The following is a 12,036-nucleotide window of genomic DNA, read 5'->3' as shown; positions in this document are numbered from 1 at the left end:
ATCTGTCTGATTAACTTCTTAGTAATAATAAGAGCAAAAAGAAATAGAGGAATGTAATGATAAAAGCTGACAATTTTCATCATATAACTCAAGTGTCCATTTTCCTTTCTTTTTTTTTTTTTTTTTTTTTTGGTCTCTTTAGGGCTGTACCTGCAGCATATGGAAGTTCCCGGGGTGGAATTGGAGCTGTAGCTGCTGGCCTACGCCCACAGCCACAGCAACATGGGATCTGAGCCGAATCTGCGGCCTACACCACAGCTCACGGCAACGCCAGATCCTTAATGCACTGAGCGCAGCCAGGGATCGAACCTGCATCCTCATGGATACTAGTTGGATTCTTAACTTGCTGAGCCACAGTGGGAACTCCTGGTGTCCATTCTTGAGAATTACCTTGCTCGAGTGCATTTGCGGCAAGAGTGAGGAGGGATGTCCCCTGACATCTGCATAACTGTTTCTCCCATTCCCTTTTTCCTCTTCTTTGTCAGCTGCCCATTTCTTTCTGCTCCTGCCCTGGAAACCATGGGCTGCAGCTCCCTCTACTGGGGTGCTGCTGGGGCAGGGGTGCAAAGGGGAGAATGGGGAACATGAGGCAGGTACTTCTCAACCACCATGTGACATGGAAGTCATAGGTATAGTTAAGACTTTGCTGGAGGGACAGGGGAAACTAACCCTGAAAGGAAATAATTTTAAACTTAAGCTAAAAAGAATGGTCTAGGGAGTTCCCATTGTGGCCTGGTAGGCTAAGAATCTGACATAGTCTCCACGAGGTTGGGGGTTCAATCTTTCAATCTCTGGCTTCACTCAGTGGGTTAAGGATCTGGCATTGCCATGAGCTGTGGTGTAGGTCACAGATGCAGCTTGGATCCTGCGTTGCTGTAGCCTAGGATGGCAGCTACAGCTCTGATTCAACCCCTAGCCTGGGAACTTCCATATGCTGCAGGTGTGGCTATAAAAAGGGGGGAAAAAAAAAGGTCTAAAAGAAAGGAAAATTAGAATCATATAGGAAACTCTATATATATATTCCCTCTGCCTGTCCCCATCCCCACTCCACCCCCAGTTTCTAATTTTATACTTTGGTTTTAAGATTATGGTTTCTTTCCATTCTGAAGACACTTCTTTCAAACAACAGCCTTTATTTACAGAGCTCCATTTTTCTTTCAGTAACACCACAGACCCTCTTGCAGGGATTGACCTCACCCAGGTCTGCACCCCACCATCCCCACTCTGTCCAACACCCTTTCCAGGGATACATTTCCCCAAGTCATGATGCATTCTAGATACTCGAAGTCTTTGCCAGGATAGTGGGGTGTGGAGGAGGGACTCCACAGCAGGTCTGTGTAGAAGTGTCCAGTGTGGGATAAATACATGCTGCTATTCACATACATGTCCCACAGGTAGCATACCCTTCTAATAAAAGGCATTCTTTTTTTTTTTTTTTTTGGCTTTTTAGGGCCTCACCTGTGGCATATGGAGGTTCCCAGGCTAGGAGGTCTAATCAGAGCTGTAGCTGCCGGCCTACACCACATCCACAGACACGCCAGATCTGAGCCGAATCTTTGACCTATACCACAGCTCATGGCAACGCCAGATCCTTAACCCACTGAGCTAGGCCAGGGATCGAACCTGCAACCTCATGGTTCCTAGTTGGGTTCGTTAACCACTGTGCCCCGATGGGAACTCCAAGATTCACATTTCTTAAAATGCTTTATCAAACTTGTAGCTAGATACCATTTGATCCAGCAATCCCACTCCTCCACATCTAGCCAGAAAAAACCATGACTGGAAAAGATACATGTACTCCAGTGTTCATTGCAGCACCATATACAATAGCCAAGACATGGGAACAGCCTAAATGCCCATCAACAGAGTGGTAAAGATGTGGTACATATACATGATGGAATATTACTCAGCCATTAAAAGGAAAGAAGTAATGGCATTTGCAGCAACATAGATGGACCTAGTAATTATCATGCTAAATGAAGTTAGACTGAGACAACGTCATATGCTATCAGTTACATGTGGAATCTAAAAAAAGGACACAGTGAACTTCTTTGGATAACAGATGCTGACTCACAGGCTTTGAAAAACTTACGGTTTCCAAAGAAGACAGGTTGGGAGTCGGGGGATGGGCCAGGGGTGGGATGGAAAGGCTATAAAATTGGGTTGTGATGATCATTGTACAACTGTAAATGTAATAAAATTTATTGAGTTTAAAAACAAAACAAGCTTGTAGCTAGAGTTATACTAATAATTGAGTTAACAGCCAAAGCTTATAAAAAGTTTTATGTTTGATCATGAATTACTCAAGAAACACTGAGATTATCTTCAAAAACTTTTTTATTCATTAAAAACCATGAGCATTTCTTTATTTCTTTCAGGGCTCTCACCTTTGTCTATCCTTTTGGTGCCACATTGAATGTCATGAAACCAGCAGTGGCTGTTCTGTCCACAGGCTCTGTCTGTTTCCCACTTAACAGACCCATCCTGGCTTTCTATCACTCGAAGGTACAGTCTTTCTTAGATGTGGGTGGATATGTTTTTTTTTTTTTTGTTACCGAAATGGTAAAAACTGATTTTCTGTTTCCGCAGGGGTTTTGTGTATGTTCTCATTGGTTTCACAACAGTTCTGTAAAGTAGGATTTCAGTTAACTACATTTTACTGATGGGGAAACAGTAGATTGTCCAGTAGTTGATGGAGTTGAGACCTAAACCTGGGGAGTTCCCTTTATGGCTCAATGGTTCGTGAACCCGACTAGGAACCATGAGGGTGTGGGTTTGATCCCTGGCCTTGCTCAATAGGTTAAGGATCCGGCGTTGCTGTAAGCTGTGGTGTAGGACACAGACGCGGCTTGTATCCTTGTTGCTGTAGCTGTGGCGTAGGCCAGCAGCCGTAGCTCTGATTCAATCCCTAGCCTGGGTAGCCTGGGAACTTCCATATGCCTCAGTGCAGCCCTAAAAGCAAAAAAAAAAAAAAAAAGAAGAAGACCTAAACCTAACCTAACTCTTGTTCTAAATTCACAGCTTTTCCACTGTAGCCTGAGGCTGCCTATATTATAACCATCTCTGACTACCTGCTCTCAATGCAGGAGAATCCATGCAGGGAAAGGTTGAGTTAACACACTGCACCACAATGCATAGAATCATGCTGCTGGTATCTTAGTGTAGCCCAGGAAAACATTTCCTCGGAAGACTATTTGTTCAGTTCTCATCCTGGAGAACCCCCCAAGTGTGGGAGTGGGTGGCCCCAGAGAACACAGCCCTCCTTGTTATTGCCGCATTTTTTTTTTTTGGTCTTTTTCTCAGGCCACACTTGTGGCATATGGAGCTTCCTAGGCTAGGGGTCTAATCAGAGCTGTAGCTGCTGGCCTACACCACAGCCACAGCAATGCTAGATCTGAGCCTCATCTGCGACCTACACCACAGCTCACGCTGGATCCTTAACCCACTGAGCGAGGCCAAAGATGGAACCTGAAACCTCATGGTTCCTAGGTGAATTTGTTTCTGCTGTGCCACGACGGGAATGCCTCCACTGCCTTTTAATTTGTGTTTGCTGAATTCACCTTCATCTGTCTACCAAGACTTAGAATTCACCAGCTGACCTCTCAATTTTTGTCCAGAGATGTGCATGTCTCTAGCTCTACCTGGTCCTTTTTTCTTCGTAGGGCCTAGGTAAGACTTTTCCCTCTCATACTTAAAAGCTCTGGCATCACTTTATTAGGAAGTAAATAAATGTCTGTGCTGAGTTTGGAAGCTGGTATTTAGACAAAATTCATGTAGGTGTCATGATAGTTGGTCTCTCCTAAATAGCTGGAAATAGTGTTTTAAAATTAAAGTGTTATTGGAGTTTCCTGGTGGCGCAGCAGGTTGAAGATCCATCATTGTCGCTACTGTGGCTCAGGTCACAAGTGTGGCTTGGGTTTGATCCCTGGCCCCAGAACTTCTGAATGCCATGGGCGTGGCTGAAAAGAGAAAAATTCGCTTGTAAATGGACCCGTTCAGTTCAAACCCGTCTTGTTCAAAGGTCAACTGTGTATTATTAAAGAAAATATAAGTCTGTGAGTAGAGAGGGTTTGAATTTACTTACCTACAGGGTTTCAAGTCACAGCCCAGTTCTTTCTGTAGATACTACCCAAATCACTTACTGTTTTCAGCAACTGAACTATTTGTAGTGGTTATGGTATAGTAATGGTATTTGTTTTCTCTCTGAAGTATTTGCTTTTAGTGTGGGACAAGTCAGAGTTTGTTTTGCAAATATTGTTTTATTTACAGCATTTGTGTATTTGTATCTCAACATCTCTGGCTTAGGTGTCATTCTTTCCCAGTGCCCTTATAACTGTGCCTGTTCCCTATATGCGATGATGCTAGAAAATTTGATTTCATTTTGTATTTTTAATATTGCACTTTTTTTTCTCATTACAAAATAATATATGCTCATGGTAGAAAATTTTTAAAATACGGAGATGGAGGGAAAAAAGAACGCCACCCATTGTACCACTGTGAGGAAGCCCTGGCTGACATTTTGATCATTTTCTCCCACGTTTGCTTGTGCCTCATCTTTGTTTATTTGCCTCACAGGCTTTAAACTCCAGTAGTTGCACAATTGATAGCACACTTTTTTTTGACCTAATATTATGACAGAAGCACTTTCCCATGTTATGGAATACCCTTTCTCTTTTTTTTTTTTTTTTTCCGTTTGTCTATTTGCTATTTCTTGGGCCGCTCCCACGGCATATGGAAGTTCCCAGGCTAGGGGTCTAATCGGAGCTGTAGCCACCAGCCTAAGCCAGAGCCACAGCAACGCGGGATCCGAGCTGCGTCTGCAACCTACACCACAGCTCACGGCAACGCTGGATCGTTAACCCACTGAGCAAGGGCAGGGACCGAACCCGCAACCTCATGGTTCCTAGTCGGATTCGTTAACCACTGCACCACGATGGGAACTCCGGAATACCCTTTCTAATCTTTAACAACTAGAGTGAGTTCCACTCTTCTTCTTTTTTTTTTATTTTTTTTTTTTATAATTATAGTTGATTTACAATGTTGTGCCCCATTATTCTTAGCTATTTTCTGTGGTTGAACATTTGGATTTATTTATTTATTTATTTATTTTTTGTCTTTTTGCTATTTCTTGGGCCGCTCCCACGGCATATGGAGATTCCGAGGCTAGGGGTTGAATCGGAGCTGTAGCCACCGGCCTACACCAGAGCCACAGCAACTCGGGATCCGAGCTGCATCTGCAACCTACACCACAGCTCACGGCAATGCTGGATCGTTAACCCACTGAGCAAGGGCAGGGACCGAACCCGCAACCTCATGGTTCCTAGTCGGATTCGTTAACCACTGTGCCACGACGGGAACTCCTGGATTCATTTCTAATCTTTTGTGATTATGACTGTAAAATTGTACAGAGTTTTTGGTATATTTCAGATTGCTTTGTTGCATATGTTGACGGTTTCAGCAACAGTGTATAAAAGAACTTATTTCATTAAAACTTGACCAACACTGTTTGTAGTTATTTTTTCTTGCTTTATTACACTGATAGGAAAAAACACTTTGTTTTGATTTTTTAAAATTACTAATAATAGAATTTTTTATCATTAACCAGTCATTACTTTTGTGAATTTTTCATGCTCGTGGCTTAGTTTTCTGTTTGAATCTTAGTTAACATTTCTTTGTTAGTACTCATAAAATGTCTGAAGCTTTATAGATTGTCTTTGGATTTGTCTTTTTTTTTTTCCTTTAAGATGATGATTTTCATTTATAATTTGACTAACAGTGGGAAAATGCTGTTGAACCATTTCACACTGCTTTTTGTTGAAGTCAAATGGAAGGGTATGGAAGTATCTAAACTATGGTAGTGATATCATAATCGACATTTCTAGACCATTAAAATACTCATGTGTGGAGTTCCTGCTATGGTACAGTGGGTTAAGGATCTGGCATTGTCTGTGGCAGCGAGGGTTCGATCCCCAGCCCAGCCCAGTAGGTTAAGGATCCGGCATTGCTGCAGCTCTGGTGTAGGTTGAAGCTGTGACTCGGATTCAGTCCCTGGCCTGGGAACTTCCATGTGCTGCCAGTGCTGTCAAAAAAAAAAAAAGCTCATGTGAATTGGGCTTTCTTAGTATATAAGACTATGTCCACGTGATTCTGATGATAAATGTATAGGAACTAGGATGCGCTTGGTACATTTTTGGGATCTGAACATCTGACACTGCTTTGTCATCGACAGGACCAAGGTGGGAAACTAGCTGTGCTTGGCTCATGTCACATGTTCAGTGACCAATATTTGGATAAAGAAGAAAACAGCAAAATCATGGTAAGCTCTTCTCTTTTATCACACTATGAATGATGTGTGTGATTTTCATGTTATTTTAAAAAAATTCTGTTGAGCTCATCTATTAATTTAAAACCAGCTATTCAGAGCCCATCATATGCCAGACACTAAGGTTACAAAGTTGAGTCAGCCATAGTCTCTGCTCTGAAAAAGTTTTTAGGACATCAAGAGAGTGCGTGGGAGACAGAAGTAAATTCAGAAGGATGTGGTGGGCATATCTAAGCATGCCACCTTGTGGTGGGAGCCACCCTGGGGAAGTGGGGAGGAGTAAGCCCAACCAGGGCCTCACATATAAACCCTAGGAACTTGAACCTTCTCCAGAAAGCCCTGGTAGAGTGTCCAATAGCCTTGGGCATAGTCAGATCTCTGTTTTGGGTTTTTTTTTTTAATTGAAGTATAGTTAACTTACAATGTTGTGTTAGTTTCAGGTGTACAGCAGTGATGCAGATGTGCATGTGTTTATAACGCACACACATAGTCTTTTTCAGATTCTTTTCCATTATATATTGTTGGGATAGTTCTCTGTGCTGTACAGTAGGACTTGTTGTTTATCTGTTTTCTATATAATAATGTGTATACGCGAATCCCAAACTTCTAATTCATCCCTCCCCAGCTTTCCCCTTTGGTGACCATGGGTTCGTTTTCTTTATCTGTGAGTCTGCCTGCTTTGTAAGTTCATTTGTTTTGCATTTTTAGAATTAAGTGTAAGTGATAGTAAATGATAATTGTCTTTCTCTGACCACTTCACTTAGTTTGATAATCTCTAGGTCCATCCAAATGGCTGCAAATGGCACTATTTCATGTCAGATCTGTGTTTTAGAAAGACCTCTCTGTTAGTCGTGTGGAAGATGGAAGGGAGAGGGCACCCTGGAGCCAGTTAGGAGGCTGGCAGAGTCGGCCGGGCAAGAAGGGACAATGACCTGACTGAAGGCAGTGAATGTGTGAGTGGGGGGCGGGGGAGCTGGACAGCACTAGTGGGATTTAGGTGGGGTCCTGACAAGACTGGTCACCGACTGAGCTGGGCAATGAGAGAAAGGCAGTGCAGGTGCTTGTTGGACTAGTGTGAGGGAAGCATGTCCTGTGAAGGATGAAAGTGTGGGCCAGAGCTGGACATTGGCCTCATGTCTGTGACTCACTCACCCCAGGAAGAAGGGCCCACTGGGCTTTTTCATTAACGAGATAAGTTCCTTCAGCTTTAAGGACTATTGTTGTATTGAGAGATTAATTTAATGTCTTGTTTTCTGGGAATTCCCTGGTAGTTCAGTGGCTAAGGAGCTGGTGTAGTCACTGTGGCAGCTCATGTTCCTGCTGTGGCGCAGATTCAATCCCTGGCCCAGGAACTTTCACATGCTATGGGTTTGGCTTAAAAAAAAAAAAAAAAAAAAGAAAAGGGGAAAAAAAATAGATCTTGTTTCTGGAGTCTGTATGAAGTTCTACTGTCTCTAGGCATATTCTGGAGGAATCTGGATATATTCTACTCTTTAAGTGCAGACTGTCATCAGCACAGTAAAGAGGATTGTTCTGGGACTATGAACAGATTTTTATAAATTTTGGCTGTGGTTAGAGGTTAGAGGGCCCTAGGATAAATGATAAATTTCCAGTGATAAAAGTGGCGTTAGGGTGATGACAACTTTTATTTTTCATGTAATTTTACCAAGAGAGAAGAATGGCTCCCCTTTTTCAAATCACTGGTGTAGTCTCTTTCCCTTTATCATATTTTCTTCGTTGATTTAATTCTCTAGTCCTGCCCTTAGCTTTCTCAAATAACCCATGTCTAATTCTATGTTGTTGTTGTTGTTGTTTTAAATCTAGGATGTTGTTTTCCAGTGGCTCACGGCAGGAGACATCCAACTAAACCAGATCGATGCTGAGGACCCAGAGGTAGGAAGTTGTGAATCATTAAAAAACTTTGAAATGAAAAATGGGTCCAGCTTCTCAGCACCCCTTCTAACAGTTCCAAAGGAATATCTCTCTCTTACTTTATCTCCCTGGAAGGCAGATGGAAGGAAGTGATGCTTTTTGGTGAGATGGAGGCCATGTTGTAAAAAATAATAAATCAGTAAGTTATATAATTAGTTGTAGAATTCAGTAGGGTGGGCACCTCTCTCTATGTATATAAAATAATTGGAATTTAATATATATTCTCTGGCACAAACTTTCAGAGTACGTGTCTATAGAGAAATACTTCTTTCAAAAATATGAAGGATATGAAAAGAATTTTTTCATAAACAAAGATCATCAGAATTTAAATTTTAAGCTCTAATTTTGTTGCCTTTATGATAATACTTACCAGACGGGAGAGTGGTGAGACCAGTGCTGAGATAGGAGCCAATCACCGCATTTTAGGTCCTGTTCCAGCATGAGCCCTGGGACCTTGAGCAGATTGTTTTTGACCTTTTTTTCTTCACCTTAGTTCTCTAATACCTGTGTCCTCTGTTTCACAGGGTAATTGTGAGGCCTAAATTAATAGGTGTAAATTTACTCATTAAACTATAGGGTGTAAAAAGTGCTATGTATCTGTTATATCTATCAAGACTTTTTTTTTTTTTTTTAACTCTTGTAGTTATTATATATCAGGTACTGTATATCACATACCTCCTCATCGATTGTCTTGTTTGAACCTCACCACAGCCCTGGGAGGTAGATGGTCTTATTTTCATTTTATAAATGAGGAAACTGAAATTCTGCAAGATTGCACTATGCTCAAAGAGCAAGTAGCTGCAGAGCCGAAACCCAAACCCAGGTCTCCTGATTCAGTCTACTCATTCATCAATTACTTCTCTCAAACTCTGAAATGTCAGGAAGATGGTTTCTTGGCTCTGGGTAGCAGGCGATGGGCAAGAAGCAACCAGAAGTGATTGTCCACTGACTACCTTCACTCTCGCTGAGGACGGGCTTGGCTGGGAAACCCAGAGGTTGACTTGGGTTAGGAAACAGGAGATCCCTTTGTCTAAAATACTCTCCTGGAGTTCCTGTTGTGGCGCAGCGGAAACGCATCTGACTAGTATCCATGAGGATGCGGGTTCGATCCCTGGCCTTGCTCAGTGGGTTAAGGATCCTGCGTTGCAGAATTCCTGTCGTGGTGCAGCAGAAATGAATCCGACTAGGAACCATGAGGTTTCTGGTTCGATCCCTGGTGGTTTAGGATCAGTGGGTTAAGGATCTGGCGTTGCCGTGAGCTGTGGTGTAGGTCACAGGCATGGCTTGGATCTGGCCTTGCTGTGGCGTAGGCCTGCAGCAGCAACTCCAATTAGACCTCAAGCCTGGGAACCTCCATGTGCCACGGGAGTGGCCCTAAAAAGACAAAAAAAAAAAAAAAAAAAAGAAAAGGAATCCTGCGTGGTATAGGTTGCAGATGAGGCTTAGATCTGGTGTTGCTGTGGCTGTGGTATAGGCTGGCAGCTGCAGCTCCGATTAGACCCCTAGCCTAGGAACTTTTATATGCTGTGAGTACTGCCTAGAAAGCAAAAATAAATAAAATATTTCCTACATGGAAACATGAAGTGTGTGGCTCTTTTGCATAAATTCCTCCTGAGAAGTGACGTAAGACCCCAAAACAGAAGAGCTGTGGCGCAGCCAGGAATTCGCTTTGTAGATCTCAGAGGATCCAGCTCTGAGTGGGCGGCGTCTCTGGCAGAGGCCAGTCCTAGTTAGTGTCGAGGGTCAAGGCAAGCAGCACTAAGAGGGGCTGCGTCTGCTCCTGTTCTGTGTGGCCGCCTTGCCCCTGCTAAGTCTCTGTCATCCCTGTTCTCTAGCTGAGGAGACTGAAGTACATTCTTCAAGGTTCCCACTTAGATTAACAGCAGCCAAGCTGTTAGCGCCGACTTCAGGCGGATTCTGGAGCCTGTGCCTTCTCTGTTGCTCCGTTGGTCACTCTCCACCACAAGTGATGGCCAGCCTGGTTCAGTAGAAAGCCAGAGGAGGGAGTGTTGCTAAGGCCTTTCTCCAAAACCGGGCGGTTTCATACACCTTCCAGATGTGAGACCTGGTGAGAAATGTCCTTTGTATTGTAAGGCCTTGGATTAAATCTTGTTATGTTGGAATGGGATTCGAATCCAGACAACAGCTCAGTTTCACATGGTGGTTGATAAAATGATAGCTCGATAAAGGGCTGGAGGAACTTATATAACGCGTTTTTACCTCACAATCTACCAGGAAGTCATGAGAACCAGCGGTCCTGGGAGTGTTCTTTAGTGTTTCTGTCTGGACATCTAAGGCCCTGAGAGTTGTCTGAACCGGGATTTTTGTAGCCTGCTTCTGACAGAGCTGAGAAGCAGCCGCAGGACCTTCGGGATTGCTGGGCCCATTACTGATGTCTGTGCCATGTCCCGGGTGTGTGGCCTGCCACAGCCAGTGCCCTTGTTACTGCTCTCACCTCATGCCTTCCTGTTAGAGGCTTGAGGCCTCTGCAGCAGCCAGATGTTGCTAGGAAGGGCATTTATTTGTTGATGCTTTGACTTTGTTTCTTGTCCCGCCGCGACGGGAACTCCAATATAATAAAAAAATTTTTAAAAGGAGATAAACAAACTTCTTGTTGCCAGCATACATTTATTTAAATGTAAATTTCTTGCTTGCCTAGGTAATGCATTCACGTAGTTTGGAATTCAAAAGCACTCACAGTGAACAGTCTTCCTCCTGTCTCTGTCCAGCCACTTGGCTCCCTTCCCCAGTGACAGCCATCTGAGCAGTTTCTTGTATGTTCTTCCAGAGATATTTTATACAGAGATAAGCAAATGTGGAAATGTACATGAGTGTGTGTACTTCCCTTCCTCCTTGTTTTACCCAAATGGTGTTATGTACCCTGTCTAGTACCTTCCTTTTTAAAATTACCAGTATGTGAGTCCCTGTTGTGGCACAGCGGAAACAAATCCAGTTAGTATCCGTGAGGATGCAGGTTTGATCTCTGGCCTTGCTCGGTGCGTTAAGGGTCTGGCGTTGCTGTGAGCTGTGGTGTAGGTCACAGATGTGGCTTGGATCTGGTGTTGCTGTGGCTGTGGTGTAGACCAGCAGCTGCAGCTCTGATTTGACCGCTTGCCTGGGAACTTCTATATGCCACAGGTGCAGCCTAAAAATTAAAAAAAAAAAAAAAATTACCAGTATGTCTTGGAGGTTTTCCCGTATTTATTCATAAAGAGCTTTCTTTTGATTTTTTTTTTTTTTTTTGGCGGGGGGCATGCCTGTGGTATGTGGAATTCATGGGGCCAGGGAAGGAACCCAACCCAAACTGCTGCAGTGACAATGCTGGATCCTTACTCTGCTAGGCTGTAAGAGAACTCCTGATTGTTTTTTGAAAACTGAATTATCCATCATTGGTACTGTGATATATTTAACCAGTCTCTTATTGACAGACATTTAGGTTTTCCTGATCTTTTACTGTTACCAACAACACAACACAAGTCATCATTAAGGCTTCTCAGCAGTGTTGCAAGCATGTCCTCACCTAGGTGAGAAGGGCTGGGGTGTAGTGTCCACAGAGGGTCGTCATTGCTGGGTCACAGGCACTTCATGCATAGGACAAGAGAGAAAGCAGAGTGTGCGGCCCAGATGCTGGTAGCTGGACAGAGGTCAGACGTTAAAATGGGAGCTTGTCGACTTTCTTTTACGATTGCTTCCGTTTTCTCACTGAGCTAGAAAAATAAGGTGATCAGCTCAGATTAAGAAAGGGAAAGTCATTTACATGTTCGAAGTGACAGAGGAAGGTA

At 43.3% G+C, this 12,036-nt stretch overlaps 1 protein-coding gene across 4 annotated transcripts in view; it reads left to right on the top strand.

The window, feature by feature from the left end:
* The window catches only part of IFT52 (intraflagellar transport 52), a 36,631-nt gene that overhangs the window by 11,583 nt on the left and 13,012 nt on the right, over window positions 1–12,036 (top strand). For all 4 annotated transcript variants that reach the window (XM_047771059.1, XM_047771057.1, XM_047771056.1 and 1 more), the window contains 3 exons: window positions 2,379–2,505; window positions 6,230–6,316; window positions 8,147–8,215. In XM_047771059.1, the coding sequence (XP_047627015.1) occupies window positions 2,379–2,505; window positions 6,230–6,316; window positions 8,147–8,215 (283 nt within the window). The remainder of the gene's footprint in view (window positions 1–2,378; window positions 2,506–6,229; window positions 6,317–8,146; window positions 8,216–12,036) is intronic.

This window comes from Phacochoerus africanus, chromosome 3, assembly GCF_016906955.1.
Source record: "Phacochoerus africanus isolate WHEZ1 chromosome 3, ROS_Pafr_v1, whole genome shotgun sequence".
Lineage (NCBI taxonomy): Eukaryota > Metazoa > Chordata > Mammalia > Artiodactyla > Suidae > Phacochoerus > Phacochoerus africanus.
The sequence above is the reverse complement of the archived record's forward strand: the minus strand, read 5'-3'. Positions and strand labels throughout refer to the sequence as shown.